At 37.3% G+C, this 18115-nt stretch overlaps 3 protein-coding genes across 3 annotated transcripts; 1 reads left to right on the top strand and 2 right to left on the bottom strand.

Annotated features, from left to right (window-relative positions):
• Nucleotides 1-207: 207 nt before the first annotated feature.
• On the bottom strand, nt 208-9052 carry GCK72_017107 (uncharacterized protein; the record flags this gene model as incomplete). Its single annotated transcript, XM_003093665.2, has 7 exons — nt 208-363; nt 2932-3078; nt 3832-4338; nt 6042-6259; nt 8437-8733; nt 8840-8906; nt 8957-9052. The coding sequence occupies 7 exons, from the start codon at nt 9050-9052 to the stop codon at nt 208-210; spliced, it is 1488 nt and encodes a 495-aa protein (XP_003093713.2).
• A 1171-nt stretch (nt 9053-10223) lies between these two features.
• Nucleotides 10224-10532, top strand: GCK72_017106 (uncharacterized protein; the record flags this gene model as incomplete). Its single annotated transcript, XM_053731891.1, has 1 exon — nt 10224-10532. The coding sequence occupies one exon, from the start codon at nt 10224-10226 to the stop codon at nt 10530-10532; it is 309 nt and encodes a 102-aa protein (XP_053580804.1).
• A 78-nt stretch (nt 10533-10610) lies between these two features.
• GCK72_017105 (uncharacterized protein) lies at nt 10611-17115 on the bottom strand (the record flags this gene model as incomplete). Its single annotated transcript, XM_053731890.1, has 6 exons — nt 10611-10732; nt 13345-13732; nt 13777-14251; nt 15074-15401; nt 15446-15557; nt 16906-17115. 6 exons carry the CDS (start codon nt 17113-17115, stop codon nt 10611-10613), a joined length of 1635 nt encoding a protein of 544 aa, XP_053580803.1.
• Nucleotides 17116-18115: the final 1000 nt, after the last annotated feature.

Here is an 18115-nt window from a genome sequence, read left to right as displayed (position 1 = left end):
CTAACAACCTCATTTTCAGCATAATTTCAGATTTTCAAGAGCAGTAAACAGGTTATTAACGGAAAAATGGAAAAATGAACACATGCAACGAAAAAAAAAACACAATAACGTGAGAGGGAACCCGTCGTTTTTACAGCAAAAAAAGTCTCTAAAATTTCAATTTCTCTAATTAAAAAAAAAATTAAATTCCAACAAGATTCCTTCCCCCTAAGCCATATCAGTCAACGCCTTCGCTTTGAGCACAGCCGGCGCCGACGTCGGTCCGAGAATCCGCAAATCGGTGACGACGGCCGAGACGAGATCCGATTGAATCACTTCGATATTTTGACGGCCGAGAAGTGCGACGCGTTGGTAGACATGACCCTGAAAATGAAGATTTTTTAATGAATTTTCAGTCAGAAATAGATGAAAATTAGTGATTTTCCTTAAAATCTACCCTAGAATTGCCAGAATTTGCTCGAAAAAAGACGAGATATTCTGGAAAAACTGACAATTTTTGAAGGCTGGGGTGCCTTTGGCGCGATTTTTGCCAAAAATCACATAGAAATTCTACTCATAACTCTGAAAGAGTTGAAAAGGCTGGCGCACCTTCGACGCGTTTTCTGAAAATGTGATGATATATAGACACTTTTAGAGATGCTGATTCTACAAAATCCCATCGATTTTTAGTAAAAATTTGTCAAAATTGAGATTTTTTACCCAGAATCTAGGATTTTTACTCTGCAACATTGCAAATTTTTCTATTTTGTTGAATTTTTTGATAAAAATTTATGTTTTGGGGTCAAAAACTCAAAAAATATCGGAACATTGGATTTTATAACAGTGAAGGCGTTTCAGACCCAGAATTTCAGGCTATATTTCAAAAAAAAAAGAATTTTTTTCGAAAATCGCGTCAAAAACACCCCAGCTCTTTGAATTTTGCCCGAAAACTAGCAAGAATTCTCTTGTTTTCACATTTTCAGAAAACGCGTCAAAGGTGCGCCAGACTTCTCATCGCTTTCAAAGTTATGAGTAGAAATCCTATGCGATTTCTGGATAAACCGCGCCAAAGGCACCCCAGATCTTAAAATTGTCAGTTTTTTATTAAAAAAACAATAAAAAAATCTCGTTTTTTTCACTTTTTTCCACTTAAAACCATATTTTTCTCTTCCCAATTCTGCACGTTTCAACACTGGAATAGCCAGAATTCTTCGAAAAATATGGTATAGACACTTTCAAACATTCTAATTCCAGAAAGTTCATCGATTTTTGGCTATTCTATGAAAAACCGCGCCAGTTGCACGCCAGCCACTCAAAAACCAACATTTCTAGTCTAAAAATGTCTCTTTTTTACCCTTTTTCCACCTAAATTCTGCACGTAAAGACCAATCAGTTCACTAATATTTCTCTCCATTCTATCCGTTCTCTGTGTCATAACCTTGCTACCGGACCGGTTGGTCGGCTGGTGGCTGGACACGGAATTCCTCTCCTTTTCTATTATTTCTGATCGAATAACACATCAGGTCGAAACAAAAAACCAAAAACAATGTGGTGCCAACCGAATTGAAACCATGTGATTCAGATGAGAGTACATTCAGATACACACTATCAAATCATTGAACAATTCGAGTGGAAACTGTTTAATTGGTCAATTAAACTAATTAGAGGGGGGATCTTTGCTTTTCTTACTAGGGAAGGCCCTCCTCGAGTCAGTTTTAAGATATGAGAGACGTGATTTGTGTCATTAGAAAGCTGAAAAAACGCTGATTCCAAATATATATTCAGTTTTTGCCCTCGAAGTCTGGTATTCGAGAAAAACGAGGTCAAAGTTTCGAGTCCTAACAAGTCGTTATCTTACCGACATGAGTAAAATATCGGCAGCGTGGTGTAGGTGGTAGCATAGATGGTCAATGCACAACCACTTTTTGGTTCAATTCCGTCCGGTCACCAAGTTTTTTTTTTGGTTTTTATAATTTCTCTTTTTTATCTATTTGAACAGAATTTTGAAAAAAAAACAATTCCCGATCCAAAAATAACAAAATTCAAAAAACCAAAAAAAAAACTTGGTGACCGGACGGAATTGAACCAAAAAGTGGTTGTGCATTGACCATCTATGCTACCACCTACACCACGCTGCCGATATTTTACTCATGTAAACGACTTGTTAGGACTCGAAACTTTGACCTCGTTTTTCTCGAATACCAGACCTCGAGGGCAAAAACTGAATATATATTTGGAATCAGCGTTTTCTCAGCTTTCTAATGACACAAATCACGTCCCATATCTCCACACTGACTCAAGGAGGGCCTTCCCTAGTTAGAAGGCACGGTCTCCCAGTCCTCAAAAAAGAACTGCAAGAAACGTGAAGCCAAGTTTTTCACGTTTTAATTCAATTCTTTCATTTTCTGCACTGAAAATGCAGTATTTTCATGTTTTCAGACGTCCCAATGGATGAAAAAAAGTCAAATCCATCAGAATTGTGGAAAATGAAATTCTCTATCTTATGACCCAGAAAACGTGAATTTTGTTCAAAAATTGACTTTTTTTGATGCAGAAAAATAGATTTTCAGAAAAATGAGTTTAACTTTTTTGGCAGGAAATCTCATTTTTCTGAAAGTCTAGATTTTTATATCAAAAAAGTCAAATTTTGACCAAAATTCACGTTTTCTGGCTCTTAAAATAGAGAATTTTATTTTCTACAATTCTGATGGATTTTTTTTTTCATCCATTTTGACGTCTGAAAACCTGAAAATACTGAATTTTTAGTGCAAAAAATAAAAGAGTTGAATTGAAACGTACCGGCCCGTTTTTAAAAATTATGAGTTTTTGATGATTTGCATGATGATTTAAGCATTTTTACTCTAAATTTTCGTAAAATTTCAAAAAATTTCGGTAAAAATTAGTGAATTGTTGAAATTTTTAAGCGAAAAAGTCTGAAAATCAAGAACAAACCTTATCAATAAACTTGAAATGCTCAGCGACAACGATGACTGGAATATTGTAGTGATTAGCGCAGAGCACCGCAGCAAGTGCTCCTTTTTGTGCGGCGACTGCTCCATTGGCGAAGATTGCAGAGCATCCGAGTATCAGGACGGCGCCCTGGAAGAGATATTTGAGGTTTTGGGTGGATTAAAACAAAAACAATTTTTTTAGTGAAAATTCGGATAAATACTCTTAAAATACAAAAAGGACAAATTTTCAGTAGGAAAAATGCTCAAAAGTGGTCAGTGGCCGAACTTTTCTGTTGGATTTCTAGGCCAGCGATTCAAAATCTCAAGTTGAGATCGCTGACCTAGAAACCCAACAGAAAAATTTCGGCCACTGACCAATTTTGAGCATTTAAGAGCTGAAAATTTGCATTTTGGGAATCTTTTGAGTATTATCATAGGAATTTCCCTATTTTTTGCCCAAAAACCCTGAAAATAATCCTGAACAGTAAGTTTTCAGCCTAAAAATGGTCAAAACTGGTCAATGATATCCGAACTTTTTGATTTTGTGTTTATAGGCCACACAAAGTTCTTCCTCGTCCTTTTATCAGTATTGAAAACCGGCTAAGTTTAAAGGATAATAGCAAACAACCGGGAGACGAGCTTCCCATGGCCTAGGAACACAAAAACAAAGAGTTCGGCCACCAACCACTTTTGGACATTTTTCCGGCTGAAATTTCTAATTTTTCAGGGCTTTTCAGTATCAGGAACGCATATATTTCTCACAGATTTTGAAACAAATTCAGTTTGCTGGAATCCCGCCCAACCAATTTTTAGCAAAAATCCTGTGAAAAAACCGAATTTCCCGACTAAAACTGCTAAAAGCTCTCAATTTTCAATCAAAAATCCCTGTTCTTAAACTCACATCCTGCGAAGCCCACGACGCTCCCTTCATCGTCACATACTTCACATTATATCCTCTCTCCACAAAACTCTTCACATGTCGGGTACCCCGTCCCCCATTATTCGCATCAATTACAGACAATTGCATGTCAGAAATCTGAGTTTTCGCGTCAAGAAGCACATAATTCACCACGGGACACCAATCGAAAACGACAACTTTTTTGAATTGTCGAATTTTTCGGACCAAAAGTTGACTGATCGCTTTATAAGCATGACTGAAATTTATAGCCAACGTGTCTTCCAGATACTGTTGAAGTGCCTCTTCACAATCGGCCGTCGTCTCCTCTTCCACTCGTTTTATGGTTCTTTTCAGCAGTCTTACTGTATTTCCGAGAGCAAATGGGAGGGGCCAATGACCGTTTTGTGTCAAATGGGCGAGTTGCGGGCGGATGGCTAGGTCGAGGTCGTGACCGTACGTCGAGACGTCCGAATGCGTTTTCTCGCGTTCGGCAGACCAATCGCGAAGGAACTGGAAATGGAAATATTTGTAACTTTCAAAAAATGAACCAATTTTTTGAAATTTTTTTTGAAAATTTTCACATTTTCAATGATTTTTACTGAAGTTATTCTAATTCTGAAGTCGAACATTTGACTTTTTCGCGTAAAATACTCGAATAATTTCAAAAAATTCGAAAAAATTTGAATTTTGAAATCTGGCGCCAAGAACCCGGGCCTTGACAAGTATGTAATTTTAGAAGAAAAAACTGAAATTTTCAGTATTTTTTTTTGTAGCTGGAGAAATGAGGATTCTGGACATGAATTTTCAGTTTTTTCGGTCATTTTTTTTAGATAAGATTATGATCTGAAACTGTTTCAGACTTGGTTCAAATCTCAAAATCAGTCAATTTTTGCGAATTTCATGTGTGACTACTTATTTCCATACTTGCAAATTTTCGGTCCGGCGCGGCAAGGCCCGAATGCCAGGCTTCAAAAAATGAACCAATTTTTTGAAATTTTTTTCACTTTTTTATCGAATTTATTTAAATGTTCACATTTTCAATGATTTTTCAGAATTTCTTCTTATTCCGAAGTCAAAAATTTCACTATTTTGCAAAAAAATTCAAAAAATTCGAAAAATTTTGAATTTTGAAATTTGGCTCCAAGTACCCGGGCCTTGACAAGTATGTAATTTACGAAGAAAAATATGGAATTTTCGGCGTTTTTCGAAAAATATCGATCGTTCTAGTAAGCTGGAGAAATGAGGATTCTGGACATGAATTTTCAGTTTTTTCGGTTTGTTTAAAGTGCGATTATGACCTGAAACTGTTTCAGATTTGTTCTAAATCTCATTTATATGAATTCTAACGCAATTTTCTGAAATTTACGACAAACATTACTAGAAAATCGGGATCTGTGTAACAGTATATAGTTAGAAGCTGAAATTACCGTCTCTATACCGAAATCAGGCGAATTTTCAGATTTTTCATTTTCTGCATGTGAAATTAGCACCTGAATCTGTTTCAGATGTGATTTGAATCTCAATATGAGTCAATCAACTTTTATAAGTTTTCAGTGTGATTACTTCTTCTCTGCAATTTTCTAAAACTTGTAGGAAAAATGAGTGGGGAAAACCGATTTTCCCAAAAACTGTATATGACTAGAAAACTGAAATTACGGAGTTTGATTCAAAACATCACAAATTCAGAATCTCCGTAATTTCAGCTTTCTACATACAGTTTTATGATAATTGATTTTCCACTCATTTTTCTCACAATTTTCAGAAATTTGCATTAGAAATAATGTAGTCACACTGAAAACTTATAAATGTTGATTGATTGAGATTCTAAACAAATCTGAAACAGATTCAGGGGCTAATTTCACGGGGAAAACTCTGAAAATTCGGTTAATTTCGGTATAGAGACGGTAATTTTAGCTTCTAGCTGTATACAGCTTAGGAAAATTGATTTTCCACTCATTTTTCTCACAAACTTCAGAAAATTACATCAGAATTCATATATATGAGATTTTGACCAAATCTGGATCAGTTTCACGTTATAATCGCACTTTAAACAAACCGAAAAAACTGTAAATTTCATGTCCAGAATTCTCACGTCTCCAGCTATCTAAACATGCCGATATTTTCCAAAATATGCTGAAAATTCCAGATTTTTCAGATTCAGGTGCTAATTTCACTTGGAAGTCTGAAAATTCGGCTCATTTCGGTATAATCACCTCCTTAAACGCTTGAATAAACTTGATACAGACAGTCTCGACATCTGGAATTTTCTCCATTTCAGCTGTCGCCAAAAGTGTCAAAAATGCGGGATGAATGTGTGCAAGACACGTGGCATCGTCTAGTTGAGAGATGGCTGTGGATTCGATTTCCGAAGCGACGCCTTCATCTGAATCCGATGCGGATGCCACTATTTTTACTTGATTTTTGGGCAGATCTGAAAGAAAAATTAGAGTTTTTTGAAAATTCTCGATTTTCAGCATTTATCGCTGAAAATGGCCCGGATTTTTGAAGTTAGCGACTTGAAAAGTGTAAAAATAACGTTTTCTTAACAAAAATTCGCTGAAAAACATAAAAAAAATTGTCGATTTTTTTTCGAAATTCCGTAAAAAATCGGCGGTTTTTTCCAGAAACTTGGATTTAGACACTTTCAAGCACGTTGATTTCAAAAATCTGAGTTATTTTCAGCAGGTTCTTCTAGGAATCTGGGAATCGACATTGAGACAATTTCAGAGGTGAGATTTTTCGATTTTCAGAGGCGAGCTGTTTTTGCTGAAAATGGTCCGGATTGTTGGAGTTGGAGAGTAAATTGCAAAGATTCATAGAATTTCCATCAAAATTTTCGTGTTTTCCCATGAAAAAATCGCTGAAAAACATAAAAAATTGTCGATTTTTTTGATATACAACTAAAAATCGAAATTTTCCTAAATTTTGGACTTCAGACACTTTCAAACACACTAAATTGGAAATTCCCGTGTTTGAAAGTGTCTGAGTCCGCGATTTACACAGAAAAACTCGAATTTTTGTTGAATTTCCATGTTTTTCAGTGATTTCTCATGGGAAAATACGGAAATTTTCATAGAAATTCTATGAATCTTTGTCTTCTACTCTCCAACTCCAAAAATCCGGACCATTTTCAGCAAAAACAACTGAAAATCTGAAAATCGAGAAATCTCACCTCTGAAAAGGTCTCAATATCGATTCCTAGAATATTCTGCTGAGAAAAACTCGAATTTTTTAAATCTAAGATTCTGGAAAATAGCTCGATTTTTTGTTGCATTTCGAGAAACTCGATAATTTTCTTGTTTTTCAGCGATTTTTTTTGGAGAAAACTTTGAAATTTTGGTGTTTCAGTTGCTAGACACTTTCCAGCTCGCTATCTTCAAAAATCCGGACTATTTTCAGCTGAAACAACTGAAAATCGATATTGAGACTATTTCAGAGATGAGATCTCTCGATTTTCAGAGGCGAGCTGGTTTTGCTGAAAATGGTCCGATTTTTGGAAGATAGCGAGTAGAAGACAAAGATTCATAGAATTTCTATCAAGATTTCGGTGGTTTCCCATGGAAAATCACTCAAAAACATGAAAATTGTCATATTTTCTTGAAATTCAACAAAAAATTGGAGATTTTCTGACCAAATCTTGGATTTACACACTAAATTGGAAATTCCCGTGTTTGAAAGTGTCTGACTCGGCGATTAAGACAGAAAAACTCAAATTTTTGTTGAATTTCCATGTTTTTCAGCGATTTCTCATGGGAAAATACGGAAATTTTGGTAGAAATTTTATGAATCTTTGTCTTCTACTCTCCAATTCCAAAAAATCCGGACCATTTTCAGCAAAAAACAGCTGAAAATCTGAGAATCGAGAAATCTCACCTCTGAAATAGTCTCAGTATCGATTCCTAGAATATTCTGATGAAAATATATGATTTTTGAAATCAACGTGTTTGAATGTGTCTAAATCCAAATTTTTGGGAAAAACCCCGATCTTTTACTGAATTTCGAGAAAAAATCGACGATTTTTTATGCTTTTCAGCGAATTTTTGTTCAGAAAACGTTATTTTTACACTTTTCAAGTCGCTAACTTCAAAAATCTGGTTCATTGTCAGCGATAAATTTTCGTGTATTTGAACGTGTCTAAATTGAAGATTTTGAAGAAAAAAAAAAAAAATTTTTGTGGAATATCGAAAAAATTCGTCAATTTTCATGTTTTTTGCGATTTTTTGGAGAAATTTTTGAAATTTTAGTGTAAACATTAAAAATCTGTTGCTAGACACTTTCAGCTTGCTATCTTCGAAAATCCGAACCATTTTCAGCTAAAACAACTGAAAATCGAGAAATTCCGAAGTTTTCGCTAAAAGTCGCTCGAATTTTTCAAATCAGCGTGTTTGAAAGTGTTAAAATCTAAAATTTGGAAAGTAAACTTCAATTTTTGTAGATTTTCAAGGAAATAAGACAATTTTCAAATGTTTTGAGCGATTTTTATGAAAAATATTTGTTCCAATTCATTAACGAGCAATTATATGCTGAAAATCTATAAATTTGTCCATAAAAATGGTCTAAATCTCGATTTTTGCCGAATTTTCAGCTTTTTTCAGCTCAATCCCTCACCAAAAGTGACAGCTGATGGCATAATAACATTATGAACGTGTCCAACGTTCTTCTCCACTCCATTCGATTTCTTGATAGCTGATTTCAAATCTCCGTTCACTTTATTATCCTCAACTATTATCAATTTTTCCATTTGTGCATCCAGTTGCTCCGTCTCTTTTTTCAGACGATCTCTCTCCTCAATCAGCTCTTTTTCAGTATTTTCTGACGGTTTTGGAGCGGATTTTTGTGGTTTTTCTTGCTTTTGAGCAGGAGCGCCAGATGCTGCCGCCGCTTTATTCGCTTGTGATTTTTCGGCTGAAAATGGTAGTTTTTCGTGAAAAAATCAGATTTTTCCACTGAAAATAGTAGTTTTTCAAGAAAAAACTGAATTTTTAGCTAAAAATTCGCTATTTTCCCATACCTCTAGCCTTTTTCTCCGCAGCTTTCGCCGCTTTTCGCGCTTTTTTGTCCTCGGCAGTCACTTCTTTCTATAATTTCAAATTTTCTGTCATTAATCAATAATTCTAAAGAAATTTACATGATATTCACTTTTCGGCGCCTCATCTGACGCTTTCGGGGATCCAGAAGCCGCCGGCGGTGCCGGATTCTCATTATTTTTGACACCAAGAATCATTCCGAGCGTTTTGATCTCGTTGTTCAGTTTATCGAACGTTTCCTGGAATTTTTGAGTGGAAAATTTGAATTAGAAAGAAGGAAAATGGTGCGGAACAGAAAAAATTAGAAAAAAAAAACATTTTTGGTCTCAAAAATGTAGTTTTTAACAAGAAAATGGTGCAAATCAATCATTAGCATTGTGTTATAGATTTTTTCAAACCCTTTTCTCTGATTTTCAATAAAAAAGTGCAATTTTTACTATATTTTGCAAATTTTAAACTAAAAATCCAACGATTTAAATCCAAACCTTAATTTTATCAGCCGGATGTTTTTTCTCCTTAGATTTTTCAGACATTTGAAACACAGAAATACAATAAATCGACTTTTAGAAATACAGAAAATGCGGATTTCCCACTCTATCAATAAAATATTGCAAAAACGAGTTATGCGTCAGCAGATCCGGAAACGCGTCAGTAAATCTGTTGACGTGAAACTTGTGCAGGCAGGTCTACGAATGAAATCTATAAATTAAACGGGGGTTTTTCGCAAGAAACAAAAATTATTTCGCAATAAAATGTTTGAAAAAAATCAAAAATTCTTCATTTCACAATATTACATAAAGGACTCGTTGCAAAACTAATCGGATAAACCGTAATACTCCCCCTATTCAAATTCATACAACTCCCCTCTTTCAGATGTTCAAAACATTTTTTTTTTGAAGAATCTCAAAAATAATGACTGAGACACTCCTGAAACACCGAGCTTCGAGAGGCTATCCTAAGGCTCATGATAGTTCCAGTTCCTTAAGTTTTAGCTGTTTTTGTAGATCAAACCAAGCTCTCCATTTTTGTAGTTGACAACTTTTGGATAACTCTGCAGGCTTTTGAGATACGCGTCTTTGAAGATAGACACCTGGAGAGGGAGAGACACAGAGAAGCGCGAGTGTCTCGTTTCTCTGCGTCTCTCCCTCCCCTTCACAGCGCGTATCTCAAAAGTGGGCGGAGCTATCAAAAAGTTGTCAACTGCAAAAATGTAGCCCTTGATTTGGTCTACACAACCATTATTGTATGACACCATAAAAAGTTATTATGCGCTCTGAACACCACCAACCAAATATTTGTTTTTGGGTCATTAAATACATTCATAGGAAACCAGGAAGAAGACCTAAACTTCTCATACCGTTCCTAAACATGCATCGTCTTCTTCTCATTCTCCCTCTCCTGATCCCCTTCACGACCTCCCAATGTCGTGATCTACACCCCTACTGTGAGCTCTTCAAGACCCTCGACCTCTGCACAAGCTCCGCCTCCCAACAGCCCATCATGAAGTATAATTGTGCTCAAACCTGTGAATTCTGTGGAAAAAAGGCGGGAAGTTGTGTGGATCGTCTGTCGAATTGTGGGGAATACAAGTTGACCGGATTATGTGAGACCGATGATAAATTGAGAATTGAGTACGCGTGTCCAGTCACTTGTAATGTTTGTGAAACTCCTGTTTGATAAATTTATTGAAAAGATTAAAAAAAATTGAATGAATTATTTGTATATAAACCAAAAATACACAATATATAGACATATCTAAAGCTTAGCATTCGATCGATCTCTTAGGAATCGTCTCAAAATTTTTCCGGCCGCCGACTTGGGGATTTCCTCGATGAACTCGACACCTCCTTCCAATTGTTTGTATGGGGATACTTTGGCTGAAAAAAATAAGTAGATTACTGTTGAAAACGCGCTCTATTGAGAGGGAGGGGAGAGACGTAGAGAAGTCAGATTTGACAACTTTGACATAGTATATCTTGACTAGCAGTTGTTATATTAGGTTGTCCCAAAAGTTTTCGAACATAGTTTTGCTGTTCTTCTATAGGACAGAGAGCAAGAATCAAACCAAATAGTACATGTTTTCCATTATATAAGACGTCGGGTGTATTAACAATAACATTCATTTCTTTTGGCTGCCTCCTCTCAATGAACGCGGCACCAATCTTTGTCCCCGACCGACTTCATATTCGTCATGTCATTTTATTTTTATTTCTATCTAACTCCAAAATCACGAGATTGAAGAACGTATGGTTGAAGTTTAAAAGGATAATGCCCCTCAACGGCAAACAATTAGCCGCTGGGTCCATCGTTTCATAAATTATGATTTTTCTTTGGCCGAAGAAGCACGTTCTGGAAGACCAGTGGAGTTCGACATTGACAAGTTACGGGAGGTAGTGGAAAGTGACCCACTTCAATCCATTCGTGAACTGGCAACAGTAATGGGCTCTACTCACTCTGCGGTAGAAAGAGGACTGGGAGCTCTTGGCAAGCTAGAAAAATGGGAAGATGGATACCACACAAATTGCCTAACTTTGACCTTGAGCACCGAGTGGACATGTCACTGCAACTTCTAACCCTCCATCCTAATTTCAACTGGCTGGATCATTTGGTTACGTCGGACGAGAAGTGGGTCTTATACGAAAACCACCACAGGAGAGCCCAGTGGGTTGATGCTGATAAACAGCCAGAGGATGTCGTCAAACAGGTGATACACCCTAAGAAAATATTGCTCTCCGTCTGGTGGTCTGTTCATGGAGTGCTTTATTGGGAACTGCTTCCGGAGGGGAAAACTATCACCGCCGACTACTATTCTTCTCAATTACAAAAGGTGAAGTCCAAACTGAAAACCTCCCCTCTACACGGTCACAGAGTCCACAACCTCCATGACGACCCAAGACCACACACCGCAAAGACGACCAAGTCTCTCCTGGATACATTCCACTCGACAGTCCTTGCTTACCCTCCGTACAGCCCTGATCTCGCTCCTTCGGATTACCATCTGTTCTGCGACATGCATCGATCCCTTGAAGGGCAGGACTTCAAAACAAAGTCATAGGTCCAGAAATGGGTGCAAAAGTATTTTGACTCGAAGCAGCCTGAGTTTTGGCGAAAAGGTATTGAATCTCTACCTACTAAATGGCAAACAGTCGTGGATAAAGGTGGTCACTATGTTTGATTTTTGTAATATTCTGGCTTTGAATAAATTTGATTTCAATAATGTTCGAAAACTTATGGGACAACCTAATATATAACAAATTTTTATATGAGCGTGTAGATCAAGACTAGCGCTACATTTTTGTAGTTGACAACTTTTTGATAGCACCGCCCACTTTTGAGTTATGCGTCTTTAAAGTTGTAGGAGGAGGAGAGAGACGCAGAGAAGCCAGACTGTCTGCCTTCTATGCGTCTCTCTGCTTGTTTGAAGCGTTGTATCTCAGTGGCTATTGCAGCTAGAGATGTGATTTCTATACCAATTTGTAGAGAATTTTAAGTGGATTGTTTTTGCATTAACAGTTTTTAATTGCCTTCTAAGTTTTGGAGATATAGTAGTTTTTCTGATCTGTAACTTCACACCCTTGTAACTTAGGGTACTGTAGTACTAGAAATTTGATTTTTATACCAAAATGTAGGAAATTTAAAGCAGATCATTTTAGTATTTTGTGCCATTTTGTAAGCTGTACAGGTTTTCAAGATGGGCGGCGCCAAAAATAGTTGTCCACACTCTTGCGCTCATCAGGCACCAACTTTAACCGTGTTTATCTCAGGTTCGCACAAAGCTGAAAATATGGTTTTTATACCAAAATATAGAAAATGTAAAGCAGAAAATTTTTATATTTACCCTTTTTGATAACTATCCTGGATTTTAAGAATAGCTAAGTTTGAACGCTTGTATCTTCACATTCAATGCAGTAAAACAATTGATTTTTACATCAAAATGTTGAAAATTTAATGTAAAATATTTTTGTAGCAAAAAAATTTTTGATAGCTGTTCTAGCTTTTGAGATACGCGCTTTTGAAGATAGGCTGGTAGAAGGGGGAGACGCAGAGAAGCTAGCTTGTCTGACTTCTCTGCGTCTCTCAACAGGCGTCGTGGTTAGACGTTCGATCTTTAAACAGCTGTATCTCAAAAGCGTGAATAGCTATCAAAAAGTTGTCAACTATAAAAATGAAGCCCCATTTTTGATCTACACAACCATATAATTTTTGTTATTATCGAGTAAGAAAAAGTCCGTGGCGGGATGTCAAAGTACCCCTATTTTGAAGAGTGTAGTAACAACTAGTTAAGTTCAAAAGAGCATATCTCGAAGGGGTGAGAAGCTATCAAAAAGTTATCAACTACAAAAATGGAGAACGGAATTTGATCTACATATTTTTGATTAAAATCGAATAATAAGGGAGGCCGTGACGGGATCTCAACTGTAGCCGATCTCAACCGATCTCAACCGATCTCAACCAATCTTAAACCAAAAATCAAATGTTGCTAACTCACGTTTCACAAAATCCTTCACTTCCTGCTCCGTCAAAGTATTATCCGCTCTAACCACAAACGCTTTCGGCAGCTCTCCGGCTTTCGCATCCGGGATTCCAATCACCGCACAATCCCGAATCTTCGGATGACTCAGAAGCAGATCCTCCAGTTCCGCAGGTGGTACTTGCAATCCCTTGACCTTGATGAGCTCCTTAAGACGGTCAACAATAAAAAGGTTTCCATCCTCGTTGATATATCCGATATCTCCAGTATGGAGCCATCCATCGATGATAGTTGACGCAGTGGCTTCCGGTCTTCCGAGGTATCCCAGCATTACTGTAGGTCCACGAACACAAATCTCACCTCGCTGATTGACAGGTTGCTCACGGTCGGTGCCTGGCTCCACAATCTAAAACTCATGCAATGAGGCTCCGCCCACTATACACCACTTACTCTCATCACCAAATTTGACGCCAACTTTCCGACGGACCCAAATGGTTGATCATTTCTCAAATCAGGCAAATGACTCGCCATCGAGCACTCCGTCATACCGTACCCCTGCTGAATATATCTCAGATTCGCGTACTTTCTCTTCAACTCCTCAATCAAATCCTTTCCAGCAGGCGCCGCTCCCGCCATAATCATTTGCACCGATGATAGATCAAACTTGGCACAAATCGGATGTTTCGCCAAGAAGACCATAATGGGCGGGACCAGGCAGAGCACCCGGATTTTGTAGTTTTGAATTGCGGTCAGGAAGTTGTTGGGCTCAAAATGAGACATGACAACTCCGGTCATTCCTTTGAGGATGCAGTGATTGAGCAGACCGAATCCGTAGACATGGTAGAATGGGAGGAAGAGAAGGGCTTTCTCCTTGTAGCAATCCCAGTTGGGGTCGAGGACGTCTAAGTTGTGGGATTTGTCGATGCTGGAATGATTATTTGACCAAAAATTTCCAAATAATTCATAAACTTTGACATAGCATATATTCACTAGAACTTGTCAGCCAGTTTTTATTTTTATATGAGCGTGTAGATCAAAGACAGCCCTACATTTTTGTAGTTTTAAGTTTTTTGATAGCTCTTTACGCTTTTGAGATACGATGGTTTCCGCAACACGAGCCTGCTGCGCCATAATGAGAGACGCAGAGAAGCGAGAATGCCTGCATCTCTGCGTCTCCTTTCTCTTTCCCTCGCTGCTCCAGTGCCCTATTTTCAAACGCGCGTATCTCAAAAGCGTGAATAGCTATCAAAAAGTGGTCAACTACAAAAATGTAGATCACAACTAGAGCTACATTTTTGTAGTGTACACATTTTTAGTAGCTATGCCAGATTTTGAGATATACGTCCTCAAAGTTGGAATATCCCTGTAAACGACTGAAAAAGTGGAAAACGCTGTATCTCAGCGGGATGAATAGCTATCAAAAAGTTGTCAACTACAAAAATGGAGTTTTAGTTTTGATCTATCCAAGGAATATAAAATTGACGCTGTGGAACTATAAGGAGTCCCGTTACAAACTTTCAAACTTGACTTTTTTTTTTCAAATTAAAAAAAATGTTTTTCACTTTTTTATGAGTTTTAAAGTTTTTTTAAAAGTTTGTAAGCTCTTGATAGATAAAATTTCCTTTATTTGATCCCCCAGGTCTTTAAGCTTTTAAGCCCCGCCCACTTTCGCACAGTTTATGACATCAAACCAGCATCTACGTCATACTTCGTACTTTGACACCCTTTCTTATCAGTCAAAACTCACGCCAAATACATAGAGATCATCGATGTGAAATTATAATGCGACAGCATGACTCCCTTCGGTGGTCCAGTGGTTCCACTGGAGTACGGTAGCACCAACAAATCATTATGAACGTCGATAGGGACTTGTGGTGGGGCAGTGACTGGCGTAGAGACCACCTCAGTCCATGAGACGACTCCAGCGGGAAGGTTGGAGCCAGTTGGTTTCGGGATCACTATGATTTTTTGGATGTTGGGCGATTGCTTGACGGCGAGCAACACTTTTGGAAGGAAGTCCTCGTAGGTCAACACTACTTTCGCGCGGGAATCCACGAATTGGCGTTGGAGCTCGTCTGAAGCATCGATAAGTAGAAAACGCGCTCCACTGATAACTTACAATCCGTGAAAAGAGCGCTGGCTCCTGACACGGCGCCACCGTTGATCGCGCATCCGATGAAGAAGGAGGCGTAGTGGAAGACGTTGGGAAGGACGACGGCGGCGACGTCTTTCTGGAATAATGGAAAGATGTCGCAAACGCGCCCTAACGGACAAATGGTTGTGTAGATCAAAAATAGGGCTACATTTTTGCAGTTGACAGCTTTTTGATAGCTATTCACGCTTTCGAGATACGAGGGCTTGAAGTTAGGCGGCGGGGAGAGGAGACGCAGAGAAGTCAGACTGTCTACCTTCTCTGCGCCCTCTTACCCCCTCTCTCCCTCCCTTTCCTGGATTTTGTAGGGGTAAACTTTGAAAGCGTGTATCTCAGCATCTAGTTGAGCTAGAAAATTTATTTTTATACCAAAAAATAGGGAATTTTACGCGTATTGATTTTGTAATTTACAAATTTTTGTAAACTTTTATAGTTTTGGAGATATCCGTTTTGAAAGATTAGTAGCGAAAATTGTTGCACATCTAAACTTTGACCGTTTCTATCTCGACGTGTATTTTAGGTAAAAACTTGATTTTTATGCCAAAATGCAGGAAACTTTAAATTCTATAAAATTGTAAAAATAAAATTGTTAAATTTTATCAAATTTCAGACCTACGCTTCCTGCAAGATTAGAGACGGTACTGGCTCAAAATTTGCATTAAGCAAGACTTAGTTAGACTGCCTACTATTGTGCAACTAGAAAATTCGAGTTTTATACCCAAATGTAGGAAATTTCAAGTAGATCATAATTGTTGGTATAAAATGTTTGAAATGTAATCTAGTTTTTGAAGTATGCGCTTTCAAAAATGGTCTTGCCAGAATCTCTTTACTTTAGGAGTGAAAATTATGACTGCCCGTATCTCAGTCTAATTTACAGTTAAAATTTTGTGAAATATATCAAAATTTAGGAAATTTTTTGTAGATTATAATTGTAAATATAAAAAATTAATATGTAATCTAGTTTTTGGAGATATGCGCTTTCAAAAATGGTTTTGTCAAAAGCGAATATTTTGACCGCCCGTATCTGTCCAATTTACAGCTAAAGTTTTGCAAAATATACTAAAATATAGGAAATTTTATGTAAATATTTTTTGCAGTTAACAACATTTTATTATCCCTGCTAGTTTCGAAGATATTTGTTTTGGAAAACGTTTTCTTCTTATGAAGGTAGGCAAACTTCGACCGCCCGTAGCTCACCCCGTTTTTAAGTCAATGTTTGCAAATGTATACCAATATGTAGAGAATGTTAAGTTAATTAATTTTGCTGTTATTTATTTTTCAGTAGCTAGACTAATGTTTGAGATATGCCTCTTCAAAGTTATCCTTCCCCTTTTCAGCCCGTATCTCGATAAGATTTTAAGCTAGAAAATTCAGCTTTACTTCAAAATGTAGAAAATTTAAACGCTTTCTCTGTAACTGTAACTCACCTTAAATCCAATACTATGCAAGTACATGGCGATAGCGAACGCATCTTTTCTCAACTGTTCATAACTCAACGTGTAGTTCGGGTTGTCTCCACTAATGAATGCAATCTTATTCTTTCCTTCCGCAATCGTTTTATCGATAGCGTCAAGAAGAAGCTCATGGTACGGACGTTCCGGAATCTTCACTGGTGCGTATGGAGACTCGTGAGGCATCTTTTTTTTCGAAGAGGCTGGAAAATGACTTTAAAGAAAAAAAATATGTGGAAAAATGAGGAAACCGGGAGGAAATAACAATAAGAACGGAGGACTACATTGTGGCCATTGGTCAATTTAGAGGACAAGGAGACACTGATAAGATAAAGAGACACCAAAGACATAGTTATGGTCCTTCTAAAGTGTAGGCTATGAAATTTTAAAAAAAGGAATTGGTTTGGGTTTCCGGAGCGTGTTAGGCGAGACCATGTGATAGTGTAACGGTGGGGTTTATCAAGTTTCGTTTCTTATAATCCTTCTTGAGAGAAAGTACAGAGGTGATAAGATGGTTATTGAACATAAAAAGTGTCATTTTAGGGGGACAGATCATAAATGAACAAAGGAAAGAATAGGTCATAGCACAGTTGAAAAATAGGATAAGTTTGAAAGTGTTTTTGGATTCCCTGAATAATCCCACCATTCCAAAATTAATATGGTTGTGTAGATCAAAAATAGGGCTACATTTTTGTAGTTGACAGCTTTTTGATAGCTATTCACGCTTTCGAGATACGACGGCTTGAAGTTAGGCGACGGGGAGAGGAGACGCAGAGAAGAGAGAGCGTCTGACTGTCTGCGTCTCGCACCCTCGCTATTCTAGGTACCTATCTTTGAAGGCGCATATCTCAAAAGCCCACAACGCTATCAAAAAGTTGTCAACTACAAAAATGTAGCCCTATTTTTGATCTACACAACCAATGTAAATTCAGTACTTTGGAGTAAAAGTGGAAATAGTTATACTTCTTGAAAATTGCACTAGTTTTCCAGTAAAAACATTTTTATTTTCAAATTTTCAGCAAGAAAAATAAAAGGAAAGAGTATAAATTTAGTTCAAACACTTTCAAAATTAGAAAAAAAGTGTCGAGTGCATGTGACAGGGCTTATAGAAAATAGAGGGAGGGGTCTGGTAGTTTGAACTTCAAACAAACGGAATTATGTGAGCTCCAAACTATGAAAAAAGTAT

This window comes from Caenorhabditis remanei, chromosome V (genome assembly GCF_010183535.1).
Source record: "Caenorhabditis remanei strain PX506 chromosome V, whole genome shotgun sequence".
Lineage (NCBI taxonomy): Eukaryota > Metazoa > Nematoda > Chromadorea > Rhabditida > Rhabditidae > Caenorhabditis > Caenorhabditis remanei.
The sequence above is the reverse complement of the archived record's forward strand: the minus strand, read 5'-3'. Positions and strand labels throughout refer to the sequence as shown.